Source organism: Crotalus tigris, unplaced genomic scaffold (genome assembly GCF_016545835.1).
Source record: "Crotalus tigris isolate CLP2741 ecotype Arizona unplaced genomic scaffold, ASM1654583v1 scf7180000017739.2905288, whole genome shotgun sequence".
NCBI classification, from domain to species: domain Eukaryota; kingdom Metazoa; phylum Chordata; class Lepidosauria; order Squamata; family Viperidae; genus Crotalus; species Crotalus tigris.
Genome location: NW_024096605.1, coordinates 223,225 through 243,981, shown reverse-complemented (window position 1 = coordinate 243,981; position 20,757 = coordinate 223,225). Strand labels below are relative to the sequence as shown.

At 39.5% G+C, this 20,757-nt stretch overlaps 1 protein-coding gene and 1 non-coding gene across 5 annotated transcripts; one reads left to right on the top strand and one right to left on the bottom strand.

Moving 5' to 3' along the window:
- Positions 1-1,242: 1,242 nt before the first annotated feature.
- On the top strand, positions 1,243-12,865 carry DNTTIP2 (deoxynucleotidyltransferase terminal interacting protein 2). Of its 4 annotated transcripts, none has more exons than XM_039339746.1 (8): positions 1,259-1,384; positions 2,236-2,430; positions 3,152-4,794; positions 6,196-6,331; positions 7,784-7,879; positions 8,792-8,956; positions 10,407-10,516; positions 12,414-12,507. In XM_039339746.1, exons 3-8 carry the CDS (start codon positions 3,161-3,163, stop codon positions 12,505-12,507), a joined length of 2,235 nt encoding a protein of 744 aa, XP_039195680.1. In that variant the 5' UTR covers positions 1,259-1,384; positions 2,236-2,430; positions 3,152-3,160. The 4 variants fall into 4 exon arrangements, with proteins under 4 accessions (XP_039195679.1, XP_039195680.1, XP_039195682.1 ...); XM_039339748.1 differs by lacking the exon at positions 1,259-1,384 and adding an exon at positions 1,411-1,861; XM_039339745.1 differs by lacking the exon at positions 2,236-2,430 and having other exon boundaries at positions 1,243-1,384; positions 12,414-12,865.
- Positions 12,866-16,240: 3,375 nt separating this feature from the next.
- TRNAR-UCU lies at positions 16,241-16,325 on the bottom strand. The gene is given in 2 exon segments: positions 16,241-16,276; positions 16,289-16,325. It is a non-coding gene; the product is annotated as a tRNA-Arg (tRNA).
- Between the last annotated feature and the right edge of the window lie 4,432 nt (positions 16,326-20,757).

Below are 20,757 nucleotides of genomic sequence, written 5' to 3'. Positions count from 1 at the left end.
TAAGTTCTGCTATTAAAAATTTCACATAAAATATAGTTTATTATAACTATCTTTCTAATCTGTTTTAAAGTATGCATTTTGTTACCTCAAGAGAATGCAATCCACTATAATAGTGAAAGCAGGACATGTTCCTGGTAGGAATGAGGAAAAAAAGGATCTTTTTCCAGGCAGAAACTTTCATGGAATAGGTAAAATTACTGCATATTGTTTAATTTAAAATTAAGTTTGTGATGGCTACCAAATTTCCATTTTACATTGAGGACATAGCTGGTAGTTTCTAAATCTCCTTTGTAAAGATTTTTCCAGCAGTGCAAAAAGAATTTCTTTTTGAAGTAATATTTTCTTTTAAACATGTATTAACATTATTCTTAAAAGTAAATATTAGTAAAAACTCTAGAATCATTTTTTGACACAAGAGCTAGGATTATTATTTCAGAACTAAGGAAAGTATATATGTAGAGATATGCACCTGCAGAGGAATAAAAATCCAAATTTGTGAGTTTTTTCAAAATTGCATTTAATCTTTTTTAACCAAGCAAATACCTTAAAACAGTGCTTCGTAAACCTAAGTAAGTTACCCAAAATCAAGTACAAGTGGTTTTCTTTAGGTAATGACACACAAACACCTTACACAATCACATCAGGGACATTTAATTGACTGTTTTATCTACATTGAGTAAAACTTTCTGATAAGCGATTTGGATAATGAAGGAAAAGGCTTGGGAAGCACTGCCTTGAAACAATCATCTAAATGTGTTTGCTCTCCATATTCAGATTTAGGTAAAATTATTATTTAGTTAAAATTATTATTTACACAAAGTGATGGCCACCTCTGTTGCCATTTTATCTGAAAGATTTGTCTGTGATTCCAGGAGTATTCCCAAACCTATTTCCCTCTCGATGAATTTGGATTTATCATCCAGAACGAGCAGCAACTGAAGGCGAGAATTGTAGTCCAGATTATTGCTGCTAGCCCTGGATTGAGGTGAGGATACTCCTAAATAACCCGAAACGAAGGTTAAGAATTGTATACAGCTTCCTCGCATTCTTTTAATTGCTAATAACCCCTAACTGCAGTCCGCTCATCCCCAGCTATGCTGACTGAGACTAAGGCGGACTTTGCACATAAGACTTCCACTTTTTTCTCTCATCCCTACTTCCGCCTTTGTGAACAGTTTTCATCCACCAATTGCTTGCAGCATCCCTGCCAAGATACTGGGCGGAGGCAGGGCAGGAAGTTTTCGGACGGACCTCTTTCGGAGTCGCAATGCCACCTGGAAGCGAACCAGAACAATCGTTTCCTGCTGCACACGCGGAAAAGATGATGGCCACCAGGCGGGTAACGCGGCGGAGTGAGTCGAAGGCGGAATGCCCGGCTGCAGAGGTGAGAGGGGGCAAAAAGAGGCGCGGAAGCGGCTTCCCCCCACCCACGCAAGCACATCTCCGTCGAGTTCCACCCGCGCACGCGCTTGGAACGTTCTCGCCGTTCGGGAGCGCGCACCGCGTCTTCTGCGCCGTGTTTGGGGCGTGCTGCGTTAGAGCCGGACTGAAGCTGAACGCATCGAGGCGGGGAGACTTTTGTGCCTTTGGGGCGCTCGGGGGAGGGGGAGACCAGGGTGTGTCTGTTGCGCGTTGATGCATTGATAGGGGACGCAACGCGGAGAGTGTCTCACTCTGAACATTTAGGTCGGCTGAGGAAAAAGGAGGGCAGGGTTAGCTTCCGAATGCAGCGCGTCGGTTTGTGACGGTGCATTTTTGTTAGAAACTCATTTCTGGTTTGGGCAAAAAGGTGGGGCGACAGCACGGTCGCCGCCGTTTTCTGACCTGGTGGAAATCTAGAGGTCTTAATCCTAAAGAATAAGTAAGTGCCTTTATTCCTTTTGGAATATAGTATATATAGTATATATAACATTTTTTCTACTTTGAATTTTGGCCGCAAATCATCCTGTCAACTCTGGGAATAGTTGTTTCTACCGGAATTTTAAAACACACTGAAAGAAATGCAGAATAATATTCTTCCGTCGATTTAACAATGTTTATGTAACATTTTACCAAGAAGCCTGAAAAGGTTTTCCTTTGTTCCTTTCTGTCTGCCTTTCTCCCCTTAGCCACAAAATCTGTGTGTAGCTTTGTCGTATTTTTCTCTATTTTTAATTAACTTATTTTGTTGTGTGTTTTTTTAAAAAAGAGGACTGATTGATCATCTGCTTTCTCTCCTTCTCATTTTATTTACAGGTTCTCTTTCTTAGAAATCACACTGGTAAAATTCAGAAGGCACAGGGCTTCTGCAGTGTTATTCTATCATACTGCATGTGTTCAGCAGTGCAACAGCTATCTGCCTCACGTCTCACCTATCTGTGCTTCTGTGATGAATCAGTTTATCAAAGCCGATAGCAGACATGGTTATTTATCCATTCATTTCAGTACTAGGTAGAGAGACTGATCATTGGGCAATGTTCTCATTGGAAAAATTGGATTAGTAAAAGTTCCGTTCTTAAAGGTTTTTTTTTTTTTAAGGGGGGAGGACAGTTGGCTTGGGATATAACATTAAGTAACATATTTCTTCTTTTATCTTTCCTTAGTTTTTCTTCTTCTGCAAACACAAGTTACAATTTTCTTAGCCAAGAACTTTTTCTTCAGTACAATGTTTTGATTTAATAATCTGCTGCAAGTATTAGAGGAGATAGAGGAGTATTCTCTCTATCCTGTTCTGGCAAGAAATGCAAAATAGCAAATGAAATGCTTAGGTTACGTTGGGAAAAATTGAGTAACAAACCAAATTTACTTCCCCTTGTCTGTGGCAACTCCTGCTGGACCATGCCCCATAAGCTATGCTGGGCACAGGGCATCTCTCATTATAGCTATGAAGCAGAAAAAAGTAGTTCTTAGTGAAAAAGTGTTAACCTTGACTTTTCGGTCCAGCAGTATAAAATCTACAATGCAAGTATGTCAGAAACTAGTACTGTTCATAATAAACATGGTTTTTTATAGAGAAGCTGACACATAGAAAACATTGCGATGGCAGCATAACTTTGTTCCTTAATTACAATAGTTAATAGTTCAGAATTTCTGAGTTTCTCATGGAGCATGGATTTATTTATGTATTTCTTTTCTTTTTGCTTGTTACCTGACATTCTTTTCATTCTTACAGCAGTCTGCAATGGAAGACAGCCCTTCTGTGAGGGTAACTAGAAGCAGAATGAGAATGATGTCCCATACACAAGTCATTTCTGAATCTCAGAAGGCAGATATGAAAACTTCTGAGACAAAATTGGATGCAGAAGAGCCTTCAGAAGCGTGCACAGTCTTGAGTAAAGGTAAAGCTGAGCTCCTGGCAGAATCGCAAATTGATGAAGATGTTTCAGAAGCAGAATCAACCTGTTCTTCGGTATCTGGTCTTCAGACACCATTATTTATCCGAATAACCAGAAGGCGGCAAATTGTAATTCCTTCTACCCCAGAGACTTCAGCTAAAAACAGGCCAAGCAAAAAAATTTTTACAAACGAAAGTAGTAATTGCCAAGATCATGATGACATTTCTGAAGCAGAGTCATGTTCTTCTGTTGTATCAGGAACAAGGACCCAAAAAACTCTGAGAAGGTCTAGGCGCCAACAGGTCAAGAGTAATGTGTCACCCGTGTGTGAGGTTCAAGCTGAAGAGGTTTCTGATGCTGAATCGTGGTACTCGGGTGTTTCCTTTGAAAATTCTGGCCCATTTAAACGAGTGACCAGGAGTATGGGCTTGAGATTGCAAGCAGAATCAACATCCCAGACTGAAAGAAAAAGCAATGCGTTAGGAGAGGATACGGAAAAACCTGACTGTATAATTACATCTGAGACAATAGTAATCTCTGATTCGGAGGAATCCACCGTGTCTGATTTAAATGCCAAAGAAGCTCCTCTTTCTTCAAACTGGATAAAAGAGCACCTTAGCCCCAATAAAACAAAGTGTTTTTCTGAATCTGTTGCCAGCAATGATCTGGAACAGATTTTCTCAAGCAGTACTGAGGAAGTAACAAGAGAAGATTATAAAAACTTGCCTGCGCAGGAGATATTAAAGAACAATGATGATGAATTGGAGCATTCAAAACAAACAGCAGTGGATACAATTGAAATAGTTCAGAGTCCAGAAGAAATACATGATCAATCTTCAGAAAAACCCATACAGGTCTCTGAAAATCAGTTGCCTTCAGAGAATTCAGGAAGATCTCCACGTGATCAAAAAAAACTTGAACAATCTACTGAGTTTTCAGGAAAAGCAGCAGTGAATGAAAACAAGAGGTTATCACCCCAAAACGTTAGACAGAGCTGTTTACATAAAATAGAAGAAATAATAGATAATGATGACATTTCTGAAGTAAGTAGCCCCACCAATAAAATGATCACATCACAGATTGTTAATAGGGATGACTGCAGACCTTCAAGCACAGATAATGATGGAAGCCTGGAAGAAGTAATTGCTGAATCCTCTTCATGTGCAACCAAAGCCAGGGGAGATAAGAAAGACCTCTTTACGTCTCTTCGTACAAGTGAGGAATCTGAAAATAATAACTTAGAAAAACTGAAAAACAGCGAAATAGCTACTGGAGACTTTGAAGGAAGTAGTGAAAGCCCCTTGGGAGAAAATCAGTCAAACAGTCAAGAGCTGTTTGTCATTGATAAAACTCCTGGCTTAGAGTCTCACAAAGATTATTATCTTGAGGAAAAACAAAGTGAAGACTCATCAGAGGTAGAAGAAAGCGAAGAAGAGTTCATGGATGAGGATGAAGATGAATTAAATGCAAACAGTGGATTGTAAGTGCTTTGAAGGGACTTTATATGCTTGGTAATGACTTGGTGGGAGTGGCTGTTTTGTGCCAAGGTATAGTGCAGGGGTAGGCAACCCAAAACACTCAGAGAGCCACTTGGACCCGTTTCCCACCGAAAACAAAACGCTGGGAGCCGCAAAACCCTTTTGATATCTAAAATGAAGATAACACTGCATTTATCCTTTTTTACCTTTATTACAGGTATATATACGTACATAAATATACACACACACATATACACATGCATACATACATGGCTTTTTTTCTCATAGAACCACCCAGAACGGAGTTCCGGCACCTTTTTTGGATGGAACCTTGTAGGGTAGGCAAGGTGGGTTGTATGACGTGTGTGAGTTCCGGCACTTTTTTTTTTTTTTTTTTAAGAAAACACTGCATACATACATAAAGGTAAAAAAGATATGTAGTATTATCTTTATTTTAGATATCAAAAGGGTCTCTCTCCCCCCCCCCTCCTTCTCTGATCTGCTCACCTGGCAAGCTGGCTTCAAGCTGTTCTTCAACAAGCTCAGAGGTAGGCAGCCTCGGCTCTTTTATGACTCGTGGACTTCAACTCCCAGAATTCCTGAGTCAGCATAGCTGGGCTAGCTAGCTTTCTCCTGCCCTTCCTGTTTCCTGCAGAGACACAGCAAAGGGAGGAGCCCCGCCCAAAAAGCTTTTCAGCTCATGGGAGAACACCGTGAGTCCACTCTCTTTTTTACTTACACACACACAGAGAGAGGGAGAGGGAGAGAGAGAGAGAGAGAGAGAGAGAGAGAGTGTCATTAAAGAGCCAAGGTTGCCTACCCCTCCTCTAGATCCTGAAGACCTGAGTTCCTACCACAAAAGGGCAAGTTGGCTGCCTAAGGTTTTATAAGTGTTTCTCTTAACTTCTAAGAGTCATTTGCATCTGATTATGAATTTGGTAAAGAATAAGATAGTTTTATAAAACTTTTGCGAAAATTTATACTAACCCAAAGGTCATTTAATCACATTTCTAATGAGGCTTAGTTGGCTGGCTTCACATTACATGCTGAATCTCAGCTGCTTACAAACCATGGGCAGGATTACAATATACTATAAACCAAATCCAAACAAATTACATTATGTTAGTGTGGCATGGGACACGGTGTAATTTGTGATTTGTTTGGCTTCAGTTTGGTGTGGTATATAATATTAGTCACTGGATAAAAAATGGTTAGAGTTGTTTTTTAATAAGTTTAAGTCCCATATAAAAGGAGTTAGTGGATAGGCAAACATGAGTACCCAGTTTTGAAATTTGTTACTGTTTAATTAAAAAGTATTTTATGTAATTATGTCAAGATAGACAAATGTGTATTGATTGAGTTATATATCAATAGTTTTAGGTAATCAGTTCTTTCTCTTCTAGAGTATCATTTTCAAGCAGTATTGATCCTGGCCTAAACATTAAACAGTTTGGAGGTTTATATATTAATTTTGACTCAGGAAAGCAGAAGTCTGGATCCCATGAAGTTGCACCACTGAAAGAGAAAAAAAGAGATGAGGTAATTGCCAAAATAGCAATTAAATTGAAAACTAGAATTAAATCCTAAATGTCATTGTAGCAGCATTATAAATATGTGGACTATTTAAAAAGCAAACACTTTGTAAGAAGATATGAAGTTTTCCTTTTGGCCACAATTCAGTGCGCGCGCGTGTGTGTGTGTGTGTATTAATTTATATACTTATATTTAATTTATACATTGAGGCATTTAGTGGTTCACATCAGTTACAGAGTACAGCAAAAAAAAAGTAGTTTCCAGTAAATTAAAATTAAGTTATATTCTACTGCTTGTAATCCCCCCAGAGTCACTTATTGGTGAGAGGGGCGGCATATAAATTTAATTAATAAATGAAACATTAAGATTAAGTAATATCAATTAAAATATCATAATACAATTAATGATGAATCCAAAGCTCTCTAGGATAATTCAGGTTTTATTCATTTCTGGAAGATGCTTAGTGATAGCACCAGTCTTGCCTCAACCCAGGGGTCTTCAAACTTGGCCCTTTTATGACTTGTGGACTTCAACTCCCAAATTCCTCAGCCAGCGTGCCTGGCTGAGGAATTCTGGGAGTTGAAGTCCGCAAGTCATAAAAGGGCCAAGTTTGAAGACCCCTGTTCTAGAGAGCCAGTTTGGTATAGGACCAGACTAGAAACCTGGATAGTGTGAATTTTAGTCTCACTTTAGTTTGAAGATCCCTGCTCTAACCAATGGGTTTCCAACCTTTTGGTTTCCTTGGGCCACATTGAGTGAAGAGGAATTGTCTTGGGCCACATATAAATATATATAATTGATGTATATAAATAACAAACTTCCTTTATTTTTTTACAATCATCTGGGGACCGCATTACTAACTGTCCAGGGCTGCATGTGGCTCCCTGGGTGAGGGTTGGATATGCCTGCTCTAAGGGCTGGAAAAACAGCAACTGGAGTCTCCATCACTTCCTGGAAATAGGAACTATTAACAGATGCTTAACATGGGTCAAATCTAGCCAGAACAGGCAATGCTGAAGGTACTCAGATGCTAGGCCATAGTTAAATTCTTAGTAGTCCCAACCTCTTTATACACCCACCCCCTCAAAATGATGTCACCATTACTTGAGCCTCTTCCCTAGTCTATATTTTCTAATATTATTCTTTGAGCATTTTTTTAGGAATCAAGTACAGTTGTCCGTACTTAGTGTAGTCCACACAGATTCAATTTGTACAGTTTTATTGACATTTTATTGACATGTCAGTACATGAGTGACTATTCCTGCACTGCTCGTTAACTGAGTTTACCAGGCATTCGTCTAATAAGAGTGAGTTGAAAATCACAGCTTGCTAGCAACCTTTCCAGAACTACTTGGGCATTGGGCATTTTACAACTCTCGTGTTTTCCAAAGGCCTTTACAATCCTGTCTGCCTTGTGCTTGAAGCTGTGGCCTCGCTTAATCAAATATCTCTTGGCAGCTTTTGCAGAGGAGTATTATAACGCCCGATTTTGAGAAAAAGGAATGTGTTCCACCTTTAAGAGAATCAATCCATCAACTAAAGAAGCAACGTAGGGTAAGTGAAACACCACTGCAGTACTGATCATGCCATATTTAAAGTCTGCCTTTAAAAAAAATTCTCTGCGAGGATGCATATCTACTGGCGTATTCCTCACTTTACTTGCTTCATTGATAGTTATGAGTATAAAATGGGATGATAACATTGAGCCCTATGTTTTGTGGCCTTTTGAAATGAAAGTGCAATATAATAGAAGTGAATGCGCTGCCACATTCTGGACCAGTTGTAGCTTCCAGGTGGTCTTCAAGGGCAGCCTCATGTGGAATGCATTGCAGTAATCCAAACAAAGAGTCACCTCTCCCTATGAAGTTGCTTTTCTAGCATGAACTTGCTTTCAGAGAAGCTGTTGAAGAGAATAAAATGACTCCTTTGTAAATAACATTTGGATACAATACGTGACAACATCTTTTCTTGACTTCAAAGTAACGTGACTTCGTGATCAGAATTTCCCTGGTAAAATTAATCTAGGTCATTCAGATCAGAACAGCTCCTTAAAGCAGAGGTCCCCAACCCCTGGTCCATGGCCCAATAACGGGCCACAGGCTGTTGGGAACCGGGCTGCACAAATGGCGGGTGAGAGTGCAAATGTGTGAAGCTGCATTTGGGTAAGTGGTGCGTATGTGCAAAACCATCCCCTCTCCCCCCCCCCCCGGCACTGGTCTGCATTGCTGGAAAAGTTGGGGACTGGTGCCTTAAAGTACATTTTAAAATGGTAAGAATATTTTAAATACTTTGAAAATTATCCTAATATAAAACTGTAAGGTTCACATTACAGAGGGCTGGGTATATTTCTACCTTTGAAGCTGGATCATAAAAAAACTTGCTCTTGATCCACTGGTTTTATGGCATAAGAATTGCATAACCCTGACAAGCTTTGAAATAATATGTTTGTAACTTTTTCCACAATAGATAGAGCGAGCAAAAACAACGGGTGATGGTTGGTTTGGTATGAAAGCTCCAGAAATGACAGAGGAATTGAAAAACGACCTTAAGGCTCTGAAGATGAGAGCTGCCATCGATCCTAAACGGTTCTACAAAAAGAACGACAGGAAAGGTCTTCCCAGGCATTTCCAAGTAAGAATGTTGATGGTGTTTAATATAAGGGGGGTAATCTGTTCACTGCTCAGTTCGCACCAAAAGAAGTACCAGGATTGCTAATGATGTTTCTGCATGCCACAGAACTGAAGTCTTTTAACCGATTACTACAATTTTAACCACTCCTTAAATTAGTAATAATACTTGTGGCAATTAAAAACAAACTGCATAAAAATAACTCGTCTATTTTTTTTTCTTACAAAGAAAGTTATATATGCTTGAAAACATCGTTGTTAACTAGTAAGTTTTGCTGGTGTTTTGCTATGAAAGTCTCTTGGAAATACTTTACAAGGGCTTGGAAAATTTATCGTTGTTTAGTTTTTTGTTAATTGTTCGTGTGCTTTCTAGTTTATATTATTTGCGGCACATCCTTTGCTGCTGCAGTCATTTCTTGTGGGAGTGTTTTGGTTTTTGAAGGCAGCACGTGGATTGCATCTCGTTCTGTAATTAATGGAGAAGCACTAACAGGGCAGAGAAATAAGGATGTTTACCGTATATGCCGGCGTATTAGGCGACCCGGCGTATAAGACGACCCCCGTTATCGCCGAGCCGCATTCCTAGAACATCGTCTTATATGCCGGAAACTACCAGTATTTCCGGCGTATAAGACAACTCGACGTATAAGACGACCCCCGTCTTTGGCGCCGAGTTTAGCGTTTCCAGAAGTCGTCTTATACGCCGGCATATACGGTATTTTAATTAATCAGTTCTTTTCCACTTATACCTGCCGAAAATATATTCTGGAGAGTTGGGAGACCTTCCCAAATACTGTAAGAGGCAGGTCAGGGGACCTCAAGAGGAGGGTAGAATGGACCGCAATTGTGTCATTGTCTTCCCCTGCAGATTTTAGACGTATTGTTATTTTTACAAAAAAAAAAATGTCAACATGCTTAAACGGATGCTAGATTTATGAATCACTACTTTAGCTAATACTGCTTAGAACTGCCTTGTTCTCTTTTCGTTTCTGTCTAGACATTTTCTTGGAATGCTAAATTCTTTGCTGTTCTTTATATGTACAGTGTTTAGGATTTTTTTAATATATCATAATATTTAGCATGGCAACATGGAGTGCTCCTGCTTAAAATGGGGGTTAGTGATATTTCTTTTTAGAACAGTATGTTGTCCGTTCGTTTTTCTTGATTTTTTTCCCCTCTCGTTAGTAAATGAGGAATTCCTGGCCTCTGGATTTCCTCAGTAAACTGTCTTTTGATTCCCTACCCCATTTTTGTTTTAAAAATTAGTTTTTGTTCTCCTGTAATATTGATGAAATTGTTCTAGGTGAATAGGGTTATAGACTAAAAGACGAGGATGAGCAGCCCAAATGAGCTCAATATTAATAGATAGGATCCTTAGAGTACTTTTTCACCCGTTTCCCCCCCCTTCCCCCCTTTTAAATAAAAATAAATTCATCTTGCATTTTCTTTTTCAGGTTGGAACTATTGTGGATTCTCCAGCAGATTTCTGTCATGCTCGTATTCCCAAGAAAGAAAGGAAGAAAACAATTGTGGATGAACTTCTAGCTGATTCAGAGTTTAGACGGTATTTACTTTTATTTTAATGTAGTAATTTGGGTGTTGTAAAATAATGTGTTTCATTGATGTTAGATATAGCCGAATGAGTTCTTCCATCCTATACGATACAGTTCATCCCATACGGAAGTCCCTGTAATGTGTTGCAGTGCCTTTAAAGGCCTGATTGGGTTATACGTTTTGGGAGTTTTTTTCATTGCAATGCACAGATTAAAAAATGCCTTCCTGCCGCCTGATGGTTGGCTGCCTCTCTTCCCAATTTTAGGTATGGTGTCACCCTTTGATTTCCCTTTCAGTTAAAATGTGTTGACCCTTTTTTGTTCTTCTATGATTTACTGCCTTTTGTGCTTTCTGGATTGTTTTTATTATAACCTGATAGCTATTGTACAATGCTGTTTTGAATTCAGATGCAAGAAAACAAAACAAATGCTTTTCTCCTTATTCAGATGGTATGTAAGAGGTGTTAAGGATCCCAGGCCTTCTTGTTTTATGGCATCTATACAGGAAACGGGAAGACCATCTTTTATTTCCTTTATTTTAATAAAAGAATAACCCAGTCCAGTAATAAAAGACTCTGAGTGATGCATATACCTAATTGTATTGAAAAAAGGAACATTTTAAAAACCCCAAATACCCTATATACAGTTGATACCAATACACACACACACACACACATATTCCCTTTGCTAGGAGGGTCCAATATTACATCAAAACCCATAAAGCTGCATTTGTATAGGCATATGGGAGATGATCTTATTTCTGGATTCATTTTGTTCAAGACAGGAGGGGCAGTGATTGAAATTTGATCAGATTGCGTAGCTGAGACTTTACATAGGCTCAGATTTTCAGCAGCTGCACACCATTTCTTTGAGACAGGGTCCCGTTGAACATCTCATCCTGTTTCCAGAAGCTACTCAAAAGAGGTCTTCTAGAGTATTGGGTCCTTGATTCCATCTTGTTTGGTTAATTTTACGATGTTTAAAGGAGACTCTTAATTTGTATACTTTTTCAATATTGTCTTATATCATGATCAGAAAACAGTTAAGAATCCATAGTATGTGATGGTCTGTTAATATAGATGATGTTAGCAAATATTCCTTAAGTTAAAAGCAAACAGAGATCTTGCCACCTCTGAGCTTGAGACACAAGTAATATTCTCAGTAATATTCCAGCAGGTGCCCCCAAATATTATCTCTCAGAGCTTCAGTCATGTAGATAATCTTGTGCTAATAATTAGTTGCGATGACCTTGCTGGATTGTAGTAAGGGTCTTTTTGATGTAGTATCTTGTTTCTGACAGTGGTCAGCCAAGAAACATACAGGTAGCCCTCAGCTTACAACAGTTCACAACAGTTCATTTAGTGACAGCTTGAACTTACAACGGCAATGAAAAAAAATGACTTTTGACCATTTTTCACACTTATGACCATTGCAGCATCCCCATGGTCACGTGCTTTATATTCAGATGCTTGACAACTGACTCACATTTATGACGGTTGCAGTGTCCCGGGGTCACGCGAACCTCTTTTGCAACCTTCTAACAAGCAAAGTCAGTGGGGAAACCAGATTCACTTAACCACCATGTTAGTAATTTAACAGCTGCAGTAATTCACTTTAACAAATGTCTCACTTAGCCACATAAATTTTGGGGTCAATTGTGCTCGTATGTCAAGGACCACCTGTAAATGGATGGCTTAACCAAAAACTTGGTTGATGGTTCTTTCACGCTTCTGGGTTTTAGATGCGCTCTCATTTAGTAGCTATATTTAATTGCCCTGATTAAATTTTGCAGAGTTGGAATTTAATTTGATGAATCTTTTAAACAATAATTGTACACATGATGGGGGGGGGGTTGGATTCTATGTTTGGTTGCATTCATTCTTCACAAAAATTGTTTCTTTTCTTCAGATACAATAAAAGGAAATACCAAGACATAATAGCTGAGAAAGCAGCCCTTGCAGCAGGAAAGAAAAATCGGAAGAAAAAGAAATTTCACAAGTAGATTTTGACAGGAAAACGCTTGAACTCAGTGGTGAATTTGAGTTGAAATTTTGCACAAATGGTCAGCTAAGATTGATCACATTAACAGCAAGGAGACAAGAAAAGCATAGGGCTTTTTCCAAAAAGAGTTTGGAACTGAACGTGAAAGCCTACGTTAAGTACTGATGAAAACATGCAACAGAGAGGATGACATTAAAATGTTTAGAAGAAACAAACTAGTTTTAAATCAAACACTCAATTTAAAGTAAATTGGCAATGCGTGTAACTTTAAAAAAATAATATAAAATTATATTTGAAATATGGCTGCCGTATAAGTATACCCTCTTTGTACATCTATTAAAATATTTTGTAAGAAATCATAGAGTTTCTTTACTATATTAGTGTTTTTTAAAGATAGGGTTTTTTTAAATGATTGTACGGGTTGGAAACATCTTACTATTAAGAAAATTTAGAAATAGAAATTCTAGAAGCACCCACATGTCTAAAGCTTTTGAAGCAGTGCAACTGTATGTTTAGTAAGGGGTAAAAATGAATATAGGTAGTCCTCGGTTTACAACAGTTCGTTTAGTGACTGAAGTTACAAGGAAAAAGTGATTTATGACCGTTTTTCATATGATCATTGCAACACCCACATGGTCACATGATTAAAATTCAGATGTTTGGCAACTGGATTATATTTATGACCACTGCAGTATCCCAGGATCATGTGATCACCTTTTGCAACCTTCTGACAAGCAAAGTCAATGGGGCAAAACTTAACAACTGTCTCACTTAGTAACAGAAATTTTGGACCCAATTGTAAATAAGCCGAGGACTACCTGTATATTAAAGAAGCTTTCAGTTTATCTAACACTCTTTTGGCTCAAATCAGAATGACTCAGAAAATGTTCTTTAGTTAACAGGTTCATTACTATTTTGAGAGCTACATTCTGTAACTCTAGAAAACATCTTAACTGAGAAAGTTAGCACTTTCCATGAGTTTAAGAAAAATAGTCTATTCTTTAAACTGTATGTGTCTGTCTGTCTGAATGTACAAATACCAGTCTTGCTTTTAAGCTTAAAAACTTCCAGTGCTGGAGCATTCACAGCTTCTGGAGGCAGATTGTTCCACCAATTAATTGTTCTAATTGTCAGGAAGTTTCTCCTTAATTCTAGGTTGCTTCTCTCCTTGATTAGTTTCCATCTGTTGCTTCTTGTCCTGCCTTCAGGTGCTTTGGAGAATAGCTTGACTCCCTTTTCTTTGTGGCAGCCCCTGAGATATTGGAACACCGCTATCTTGTCCCCCGTCCTTCTCTTCATTAAATTAGACATACCCAGTTCCAGCAACGGTTTCTTATATGTTTTAGCCTCCAGTCCCCTAATCATCTTTGTTGCTCTTCTCTACACTATTATGCACGGTCCCCTTGGGTATTGTGCAAAAAATAAACTTAGAAGTTATACAAATCATGTTGATAGGTTTTGTTTATCATGCTGAATAGTGTTAAATAGGTTTCATCTCTGGAACATCCTTCCCTTGAAGACTACTGGGAGCTTCAGCTGGTCCAGAATGCAATGGCACAGGCAGTGGTGGGCCTGCCTCAGTTTGCCCATGTAACACCTCTGCTTTGCAAGCTGCACTGGTTGCCAGTTTGCTTCGCAGTGGGATTCAAAATGCTGTTTTTTACCTATAAAGTCCTGGGTGGCAGAGGGCCCGATTACCTGTCTCCGAAAGTATTTGCCTGATTTGATCTGGCAGGATTGGTGTGTTCTGCATTCCATCAATTAAACAATGCCATCTTATCAGAACTGCAGAAGCAGGTAGAAGTTCCCTGAGGATGGGTTCCAGCACGAGTCCAAAACCTCTGGCCCTGGTGGCTGATCCAGATTAGATCCTGCATAAATTACATAAACAATAAAATATTATAAATAAATATAAACAATTCAAAACAAATAATTACAAAGAATACAAAATAAAATGTATTCTGCCATAACTGAAAAAAACGCCTCTTCTTTCATATGATTTTATTTTTAAAATACTTGAATTAACAAAAATAGGATGTTTGAATATGACATAACGAGCCGTAACTCTATAGCATTGTCTTTAATAATACATCTGAACTCACAAAGGCCATCTTAGAACATGGGACACTTTGTTTGGTAGTGCAGGGGTCCCCAAATCCCGGTCCATGGACCGGCACTGGTCCGCAGCATGCCAAAAACCAGGCTGCATAAACAAAGGGAAGCCCCATCCAGGAGATGGAAGCAGCGCATGAAGCCACGCCTCCTCCGCTCCACAAAAAAACCACTCTCCATGGAACTGGTCCCTGGTGCCCGTGGTAGTGTGTTCAGCCTTAATCATTTATTTGCAGTAAATAAGTTGTGCCCCATGTTCCTGATAGTTATGTAGATCTTTACTTCAGAAACCCGAGGGCCCAGCCCAACAATATGGCTGAAATACAGTTCCATCCTAGTGCAGGGGTAGGCAACCTTGGCTCTTTTATGACTCGTGGACTTCAACTCCCAGAATTCCTGAGCCATCATGGCTGGCTCAGGAATTCTGGGAGTTGACGTCCACGAGTCATAAAAGCCAAGGTTGCCTGCCACTGATCTAGTGACTGTTCATAATTACAAGGGACTGAAAAAAGTGACTTATGACTGTTTTTCACACAACTGTTGCAGCTTCACCGTGGTCACGTGATCAAAATTCAGACGGTTGGCAACTGACTCATGACAGTTGCAGTGTCCTGGGGTCACACAACCAACTTTTGTGACTGTGACAAGCAAAATCAAGTGAGTCAGTGAAGCCAGATTTAGTTAATAACTGTGGCAAGAAAGGTCGTTTTAGGGTCAAACTCACTTAACAAATGTCTCACTTAGCAGCAGAAATTGTGGTCGTAAATCGAGGACTATCTGTACCTTCTTTTATCCAGGATGAGGATTCTAAGCTGCCCTCGTAATCCCTTTACATATCATTCCCCCTTTTAGGATCTTGTACTCTGTATTCGGGGGTAGAGTCGGGGCGACTGGATACTATTGTGAAATAAATGCCACTGCCTTTCAATCAAGCATCAAATACTGTGTCAGGCCGTACAGCCAAAGAACCTCGCGTGAATTGTCAAATCTTTTTAAAATGTTGAATTATCGGTGTGAAATAATTGAAGAATGCTTGGGGGCTAAACAGGTCAGGCACAGGACTAATTGCGACGTGTCTTTCCGAGCGAGATCGGAATAAATTGCCGCAACCGATGCTGCAATTTGGCCTTACTGGCAGCATTCAGAAAGGCAACGCTAATCCCGCCGATCTGCCTGTAGAAACTTCAATTCCCATAATGTCTTCCCAGTCGAGGGGGGGGCGTGACAGCTAGGAATTCTGGGAATTGAAGTCCACACCTCTAAAGTTGCTTTAAGGTTGAGAAACACGCCTCTAGCTCTCCCGGATACTTTCGGAGGCCCTGGGGAGTACGATCCATCAATCACGCTCATCCTTCCCCCGCCTAGACCCGCCCCCTTCCGACATCTCCCCGCCCCTGAGACCCGGACGCCTCCCCTGCCGAGTCAGCAGGGGGCGCGCGCCGAAAGAAAGAGCGGCCTTGCAAATGGGATGCGGGTGGGGGGGGGGGAGAAAGTTGCACGTCGCGCTTTGCAGCGATTAAAGTCGCCGCTTTTTCGGCGACTCGGCAAATATTGACTCTGGATTCCGATAATCCAGGAAGCACTTTTAAAAATAAGAGGAAGGGGAATAAAATTAAGGTTCCCGACTCCGCCGGGACTCGAACCCGGAACCTTTGAATGTCTTCAGCCTCTAGAAGTCCAATGCGCTATCCATTGCGCCACGGAGCCACCTGTTGGATTCTTGGCACATTTGCTACACGACTCGGAGATCGACTTTCGCCTCCGTTTTGGGAGCAGAGGGGATCCTGCCAAGACTCGGCTTTAGAGCTGCGCGCGCTGCCCTCTAAAGATTTCCGACTCGCTTCCGGCAAAAAGCTGCTAAGAGGAGACACTGCTTATTCCTGCCCGTGTTTAACTCCTCTCGAGCTCTTCCTTTCCTTTCTCGGCATCTTTAATTAGAAGGGCGTCTCCAGGCCTGCTTGCGACGTTCATTTCCTTAGGAAAGAGGGATTGAAATCTGGAGGTTGCATTCACACAAAGGCGGTTTAGCGTGTTCTGTGAACTCGCCCTGCAAGAAAAGGGTGGTCCCGCGCCCCTCTTTAAATCCTGTGCACGTCCAGTTGGAGTAAGTAAATACCGTTGCATTGGAAGGTAAAACTAAACTTGCAGGGGTTCTCAACCTTGGCAACTTTAAGACTTGTGGACTTCAACTCCCAGAATTCCTCAGCCAGCGTTTGCTGGCTGAGGAATTCTGGGAGTTGAAGTCCACAAGTCTTAAAGTTGCCAAGGTTGAGAACCCTTGCCCGTGTCTTCATTAGGCCGAGTTAAGGTTTACAGTGAGTTGCAAGGTTTTGAATTGCCAATCATTCTTCAAATGTTGGCTGGTTCTTGCCATCAAGTCATTTCTCCATGTTGATCTGTCCCTAATCTGGTCCTTCATCTCTTCCAACAAGGCACCCATCATGCATTCATTGCCACTGGTCACCCAGTCCATCCATCTCGTTTCTGGGAATCTTTTCCAGAGCTGAGTCTTCCCATAATAATGTGTCTGAAGTAGAATAATTTGAGCATGGTCATTTGTACCCCAAATAAGAACTCTGGATTGATTTGTTCGATGATCTGTCAGTTTATTTTCTTGGCTGTCCACCTTATTCTCAGAAGTCTTCTCCAAAGTTCAGAGGACTCAATACTTTTTCTATTCTGCTTCTTCTCTAGTTCAACTTTCACTTCCATAGAATGTGACAGAGAAATGTGGTCAGAATCCAGAAAAAAGTTGCAAGACTGTAGTGAATATTTTGGTCATGTCTGAATGACAGACGGTACAGATAATCCTCGCTTAACAAACAGCGCTGGGACCAGCAACTCTGTCATTAAGCAAAGTGATTGCTAAGTGAAACCTTCACTGTATATATCAGTGATGGCGAGTCTTTTAGAGACTGAGTGCCCAAACTGCAACCCAAAACCCACTTACGCATCTTCGAGTGTCAGGTGGGTATGGCCCATTGGCTGGGCGTGGCCCATTGGGTGGGCGTGGCTGCAGTGGTAACGACAGACTGGGTGGGACTAAAAAGTTCAATCAATTCCAACTTTGCAAGATCTTTTTTTCCCTGCAAGAAGTTGAAATTGACTAATTGAACCTTTTTTTTTTTTTTTTTTTGGCACATGGCAGTGGAGGCCTAAAGCGAAAAGGTTTTATAAAACCCAGCTGAAGGCCTAGGACTGGGGCGACGGTGCATGTGTCCACAGAGAGGGCTCTGGGTGCCGCCTCTGGCACCCGTGCCATAGGTTCGCCACCACTGGTATATATGATCTTACTGCGCTTTGCTTTACAAACTTGCAAAGGGTATAAAATATGAGGATTGGTTGTAAAGTTACTGTTTCATTACTGACCTAATTGTGAACAGTCATTAAATGACCCAGTTGTTAAATTAGGCCTACCTGTAATAAATACTTATAAACGTATCTGCTTATTTGAAGTGCTTTTAGTAATCTTTCCCCATCTAATAAATAAGATTTGTTTTTCTTCTAATGTGAAAGCTTCCTTCTAGTTATACCAAGATAAAAGCAGGAATTATCATTTTATAAATTACAAATCAATGATTTGGGGGATAGGGAGCAAATGACTTAAGGCTGCCAGATTTGGATTGCAAAATTCAAAATGATCATCAGGCTATCACCAGCACCACGTAAACGCCAAAGATTTAGATTTTTCTGCATCTCTTTGATGGCATCTAGTGATTATCTGGATCTGGTAGCCCTGTTTAGATTTATTAAGTATATCATAATGGTCTTATCCTGAAAGCCTTGAATGAAAAATTATATTTAAGATTTGGACTAGCCAACAGTTATCAAAACTGGATCCAGGATACTGATATCAGTTGGTTTATATCACTCTGGGCACTTTCCAGATGTGTGAACTTTAGCTTCCAGAATCTTCAGCCTTGATGTCCCTGCTGGCTGTTCAATTCTGATAGGAGATGAACTATTTAGTGACATGAAGGATGTGGCTCTCAGTGAGATCTGTATCATGAATAAATGCTACCTTCATTTCATTTCATTACTTTCATTTTCAGTATATCTCATTTTCTAACATGAAAAACATGGTGCCATTATTTAAAAAGTAAATAAAAATAAATGCAAATTAAAAATACAAATTAGGCAGAAAAAGGAAAAAAAATCTGCCTTATATTTTATGCTTACCCATAGACCCTGGTTTATTTAAAAACTGCTTGGAGTACTCAGCTGTGAGCATTTAGGTACATTCTACAAACTGCATTTCTTGTGATAATAGTTGAGCGTGTCTAAATGTTCTTTTTATGTTATTTAATTTGGATCTTTGCATATTCCATAAGCCACAATCAGATGCCAGCAACGCTTCATCCATTTTACGGAATAGTAAACACTGCCAGAAAGCAATATAGTTCAGATTTATATAGACCAGTTACTCAGCTCAAGGCTAACAGAAGCAGGGGATTTAGTTAAGTCTGATAAAGTCAGCTAAGGACTGGAAGTTTTTAAGAAGAGACTGGACAGCCATTTGTCCGAAATGGTATAGGGTTTCCTGCCTGAGCAGGGGGTTGGACTAGATGACCTACAAGGTCCCTTCCAACATCATCATCATTACTATTACTACTACTACTACTACTACTACTACTACTACTATTATTATTATTATTATTATTATTATTATTATTATTATTATTATCTCCTATTCTCATGCATTACTTGATGCAATTTTCTTTGGGTCACATGAAGAAGACCTCTGGCCAATACTGAGTAAAGAACCCTCAAGTCTCTTTGATCTAAAAAAAAAACCCCAAACAAATAAAAAGCTTTACACCAGAGATACACCTTTCATTTGGGTCTGAGTGTGCTTACTAACTACCATAATGTTGTTCTTCTAGCCCAGGATGCTTATAAATATATTATCCCTGCACAAATTATCCATATGGCTCATGAACCAGTCAATCTTTTCAGGTCTCATCATATTTATGGGAAAATAATCTTTTTTAAGTGATACATAAGGGTAAAATATAAATGCATGTATAACTGCTGTCAAAAAGATCAAAAGTTGCTTCTTTATATTCTTTCCTTTTTCCTTTCCCTTCCCTTTGCTTTTCCTTTTCCTTTCCTTTTTCTATCCCCTTTTCTATTTTCTTTCATACTTATTCACTATTCTTTCCTATTTTCTTTGCTTTTTATTTTTTAATATTTGTATTGTTTTTATCTTGTTAAAAAAAATCTTCAATAAATTAATTTTAAAAATTAATACTTATGTCCCATCAGGAGATGGCGCTGCTGCAGGCGCAATAAAATTGCTTGCAGCCTACTCTAAACCTTTCAGGAGCAATAGGTCTATCTATTCTATTAGATCTGTTCTAACCTGCCTATTTCAGTAGGATTTTTCTCTCTTGTTTAACTACATATTTCTTACATCTGCATGAATGGCCTCCAACCCCATCATCTTTTCAAAAAAATTGCCCATGATTGCTGATATTCTGCCTGAAGAGATGCCAAATTTCCTAGAAGAGACATTGAAATTATCTAGCTCTGATTCCAAGCTGTCTAGCCTAATCAGGCAACCATAAACCAGGCCTCACAATTTTTCATCGGGTGCATTTTGTTTTCCAGCAGAGATAAGTGTAAGTTCAGAGTGACCATTTGGCTGCAGAAAGAACTTTGTGTTTTAATTGAAACCAGATATTTAGTCTGCTGTCTCTTCCAGAGCATCATTTGCTTACAATACTTCTTATGGAAGACAGCAAACAGTCCAGAATTTATAATAACAATAATTGTTTCTGCATTAAGCTATAGAAATGGAGAGAGGGAAGAATTTTTTAATAGACTGTTTAACTGTGGGGTTTTTTTAATCATCCAATCCCAGATTGTCACGATATCTAATATTATGTATATGCGTATGTATACAGTATGTGTGTGTGTGTTTGTGTGTGTGCTATTTAGGAGGGTAGATAGTCTGGCTAAATAAAAATTAAATTCTGCAAATTCATCTCATATTACTGGGATGCAAAGAGCCGCAACTGTAGCAAAATCTAATATTGTCATCTGGTCAGTGAGATAATGTCTATATGAGTGATCAATGATCATTTGTTTTTGTATCTTGATTTTCTATAAATAGCAAAGTATTCATCCTTTTCTTCCA

Coding starts and splice junctions, on each gene's coding strand:
- DNTTIP2 (XM_039339745.1), top strand. CDS start 1,268: ATGCCACCTGGAAGCGAACCAGAACAATCGTTTCCTGCTGCACACGCG. Junction 1,385..3,151: donor CGGAATGCCCGGCTGCAGAG/GTGAGAGGGGGC, acceptor TCATTCTTACAG/CAGTCTGCAATGGAAGACAG. Junction 10,517..12,413: donor GCTGATTCAGAGTTTAGACG/GTATTTACTTTT, acceptor TCTTTTCTTCAG/ATACAATAAAAGGAAATACC.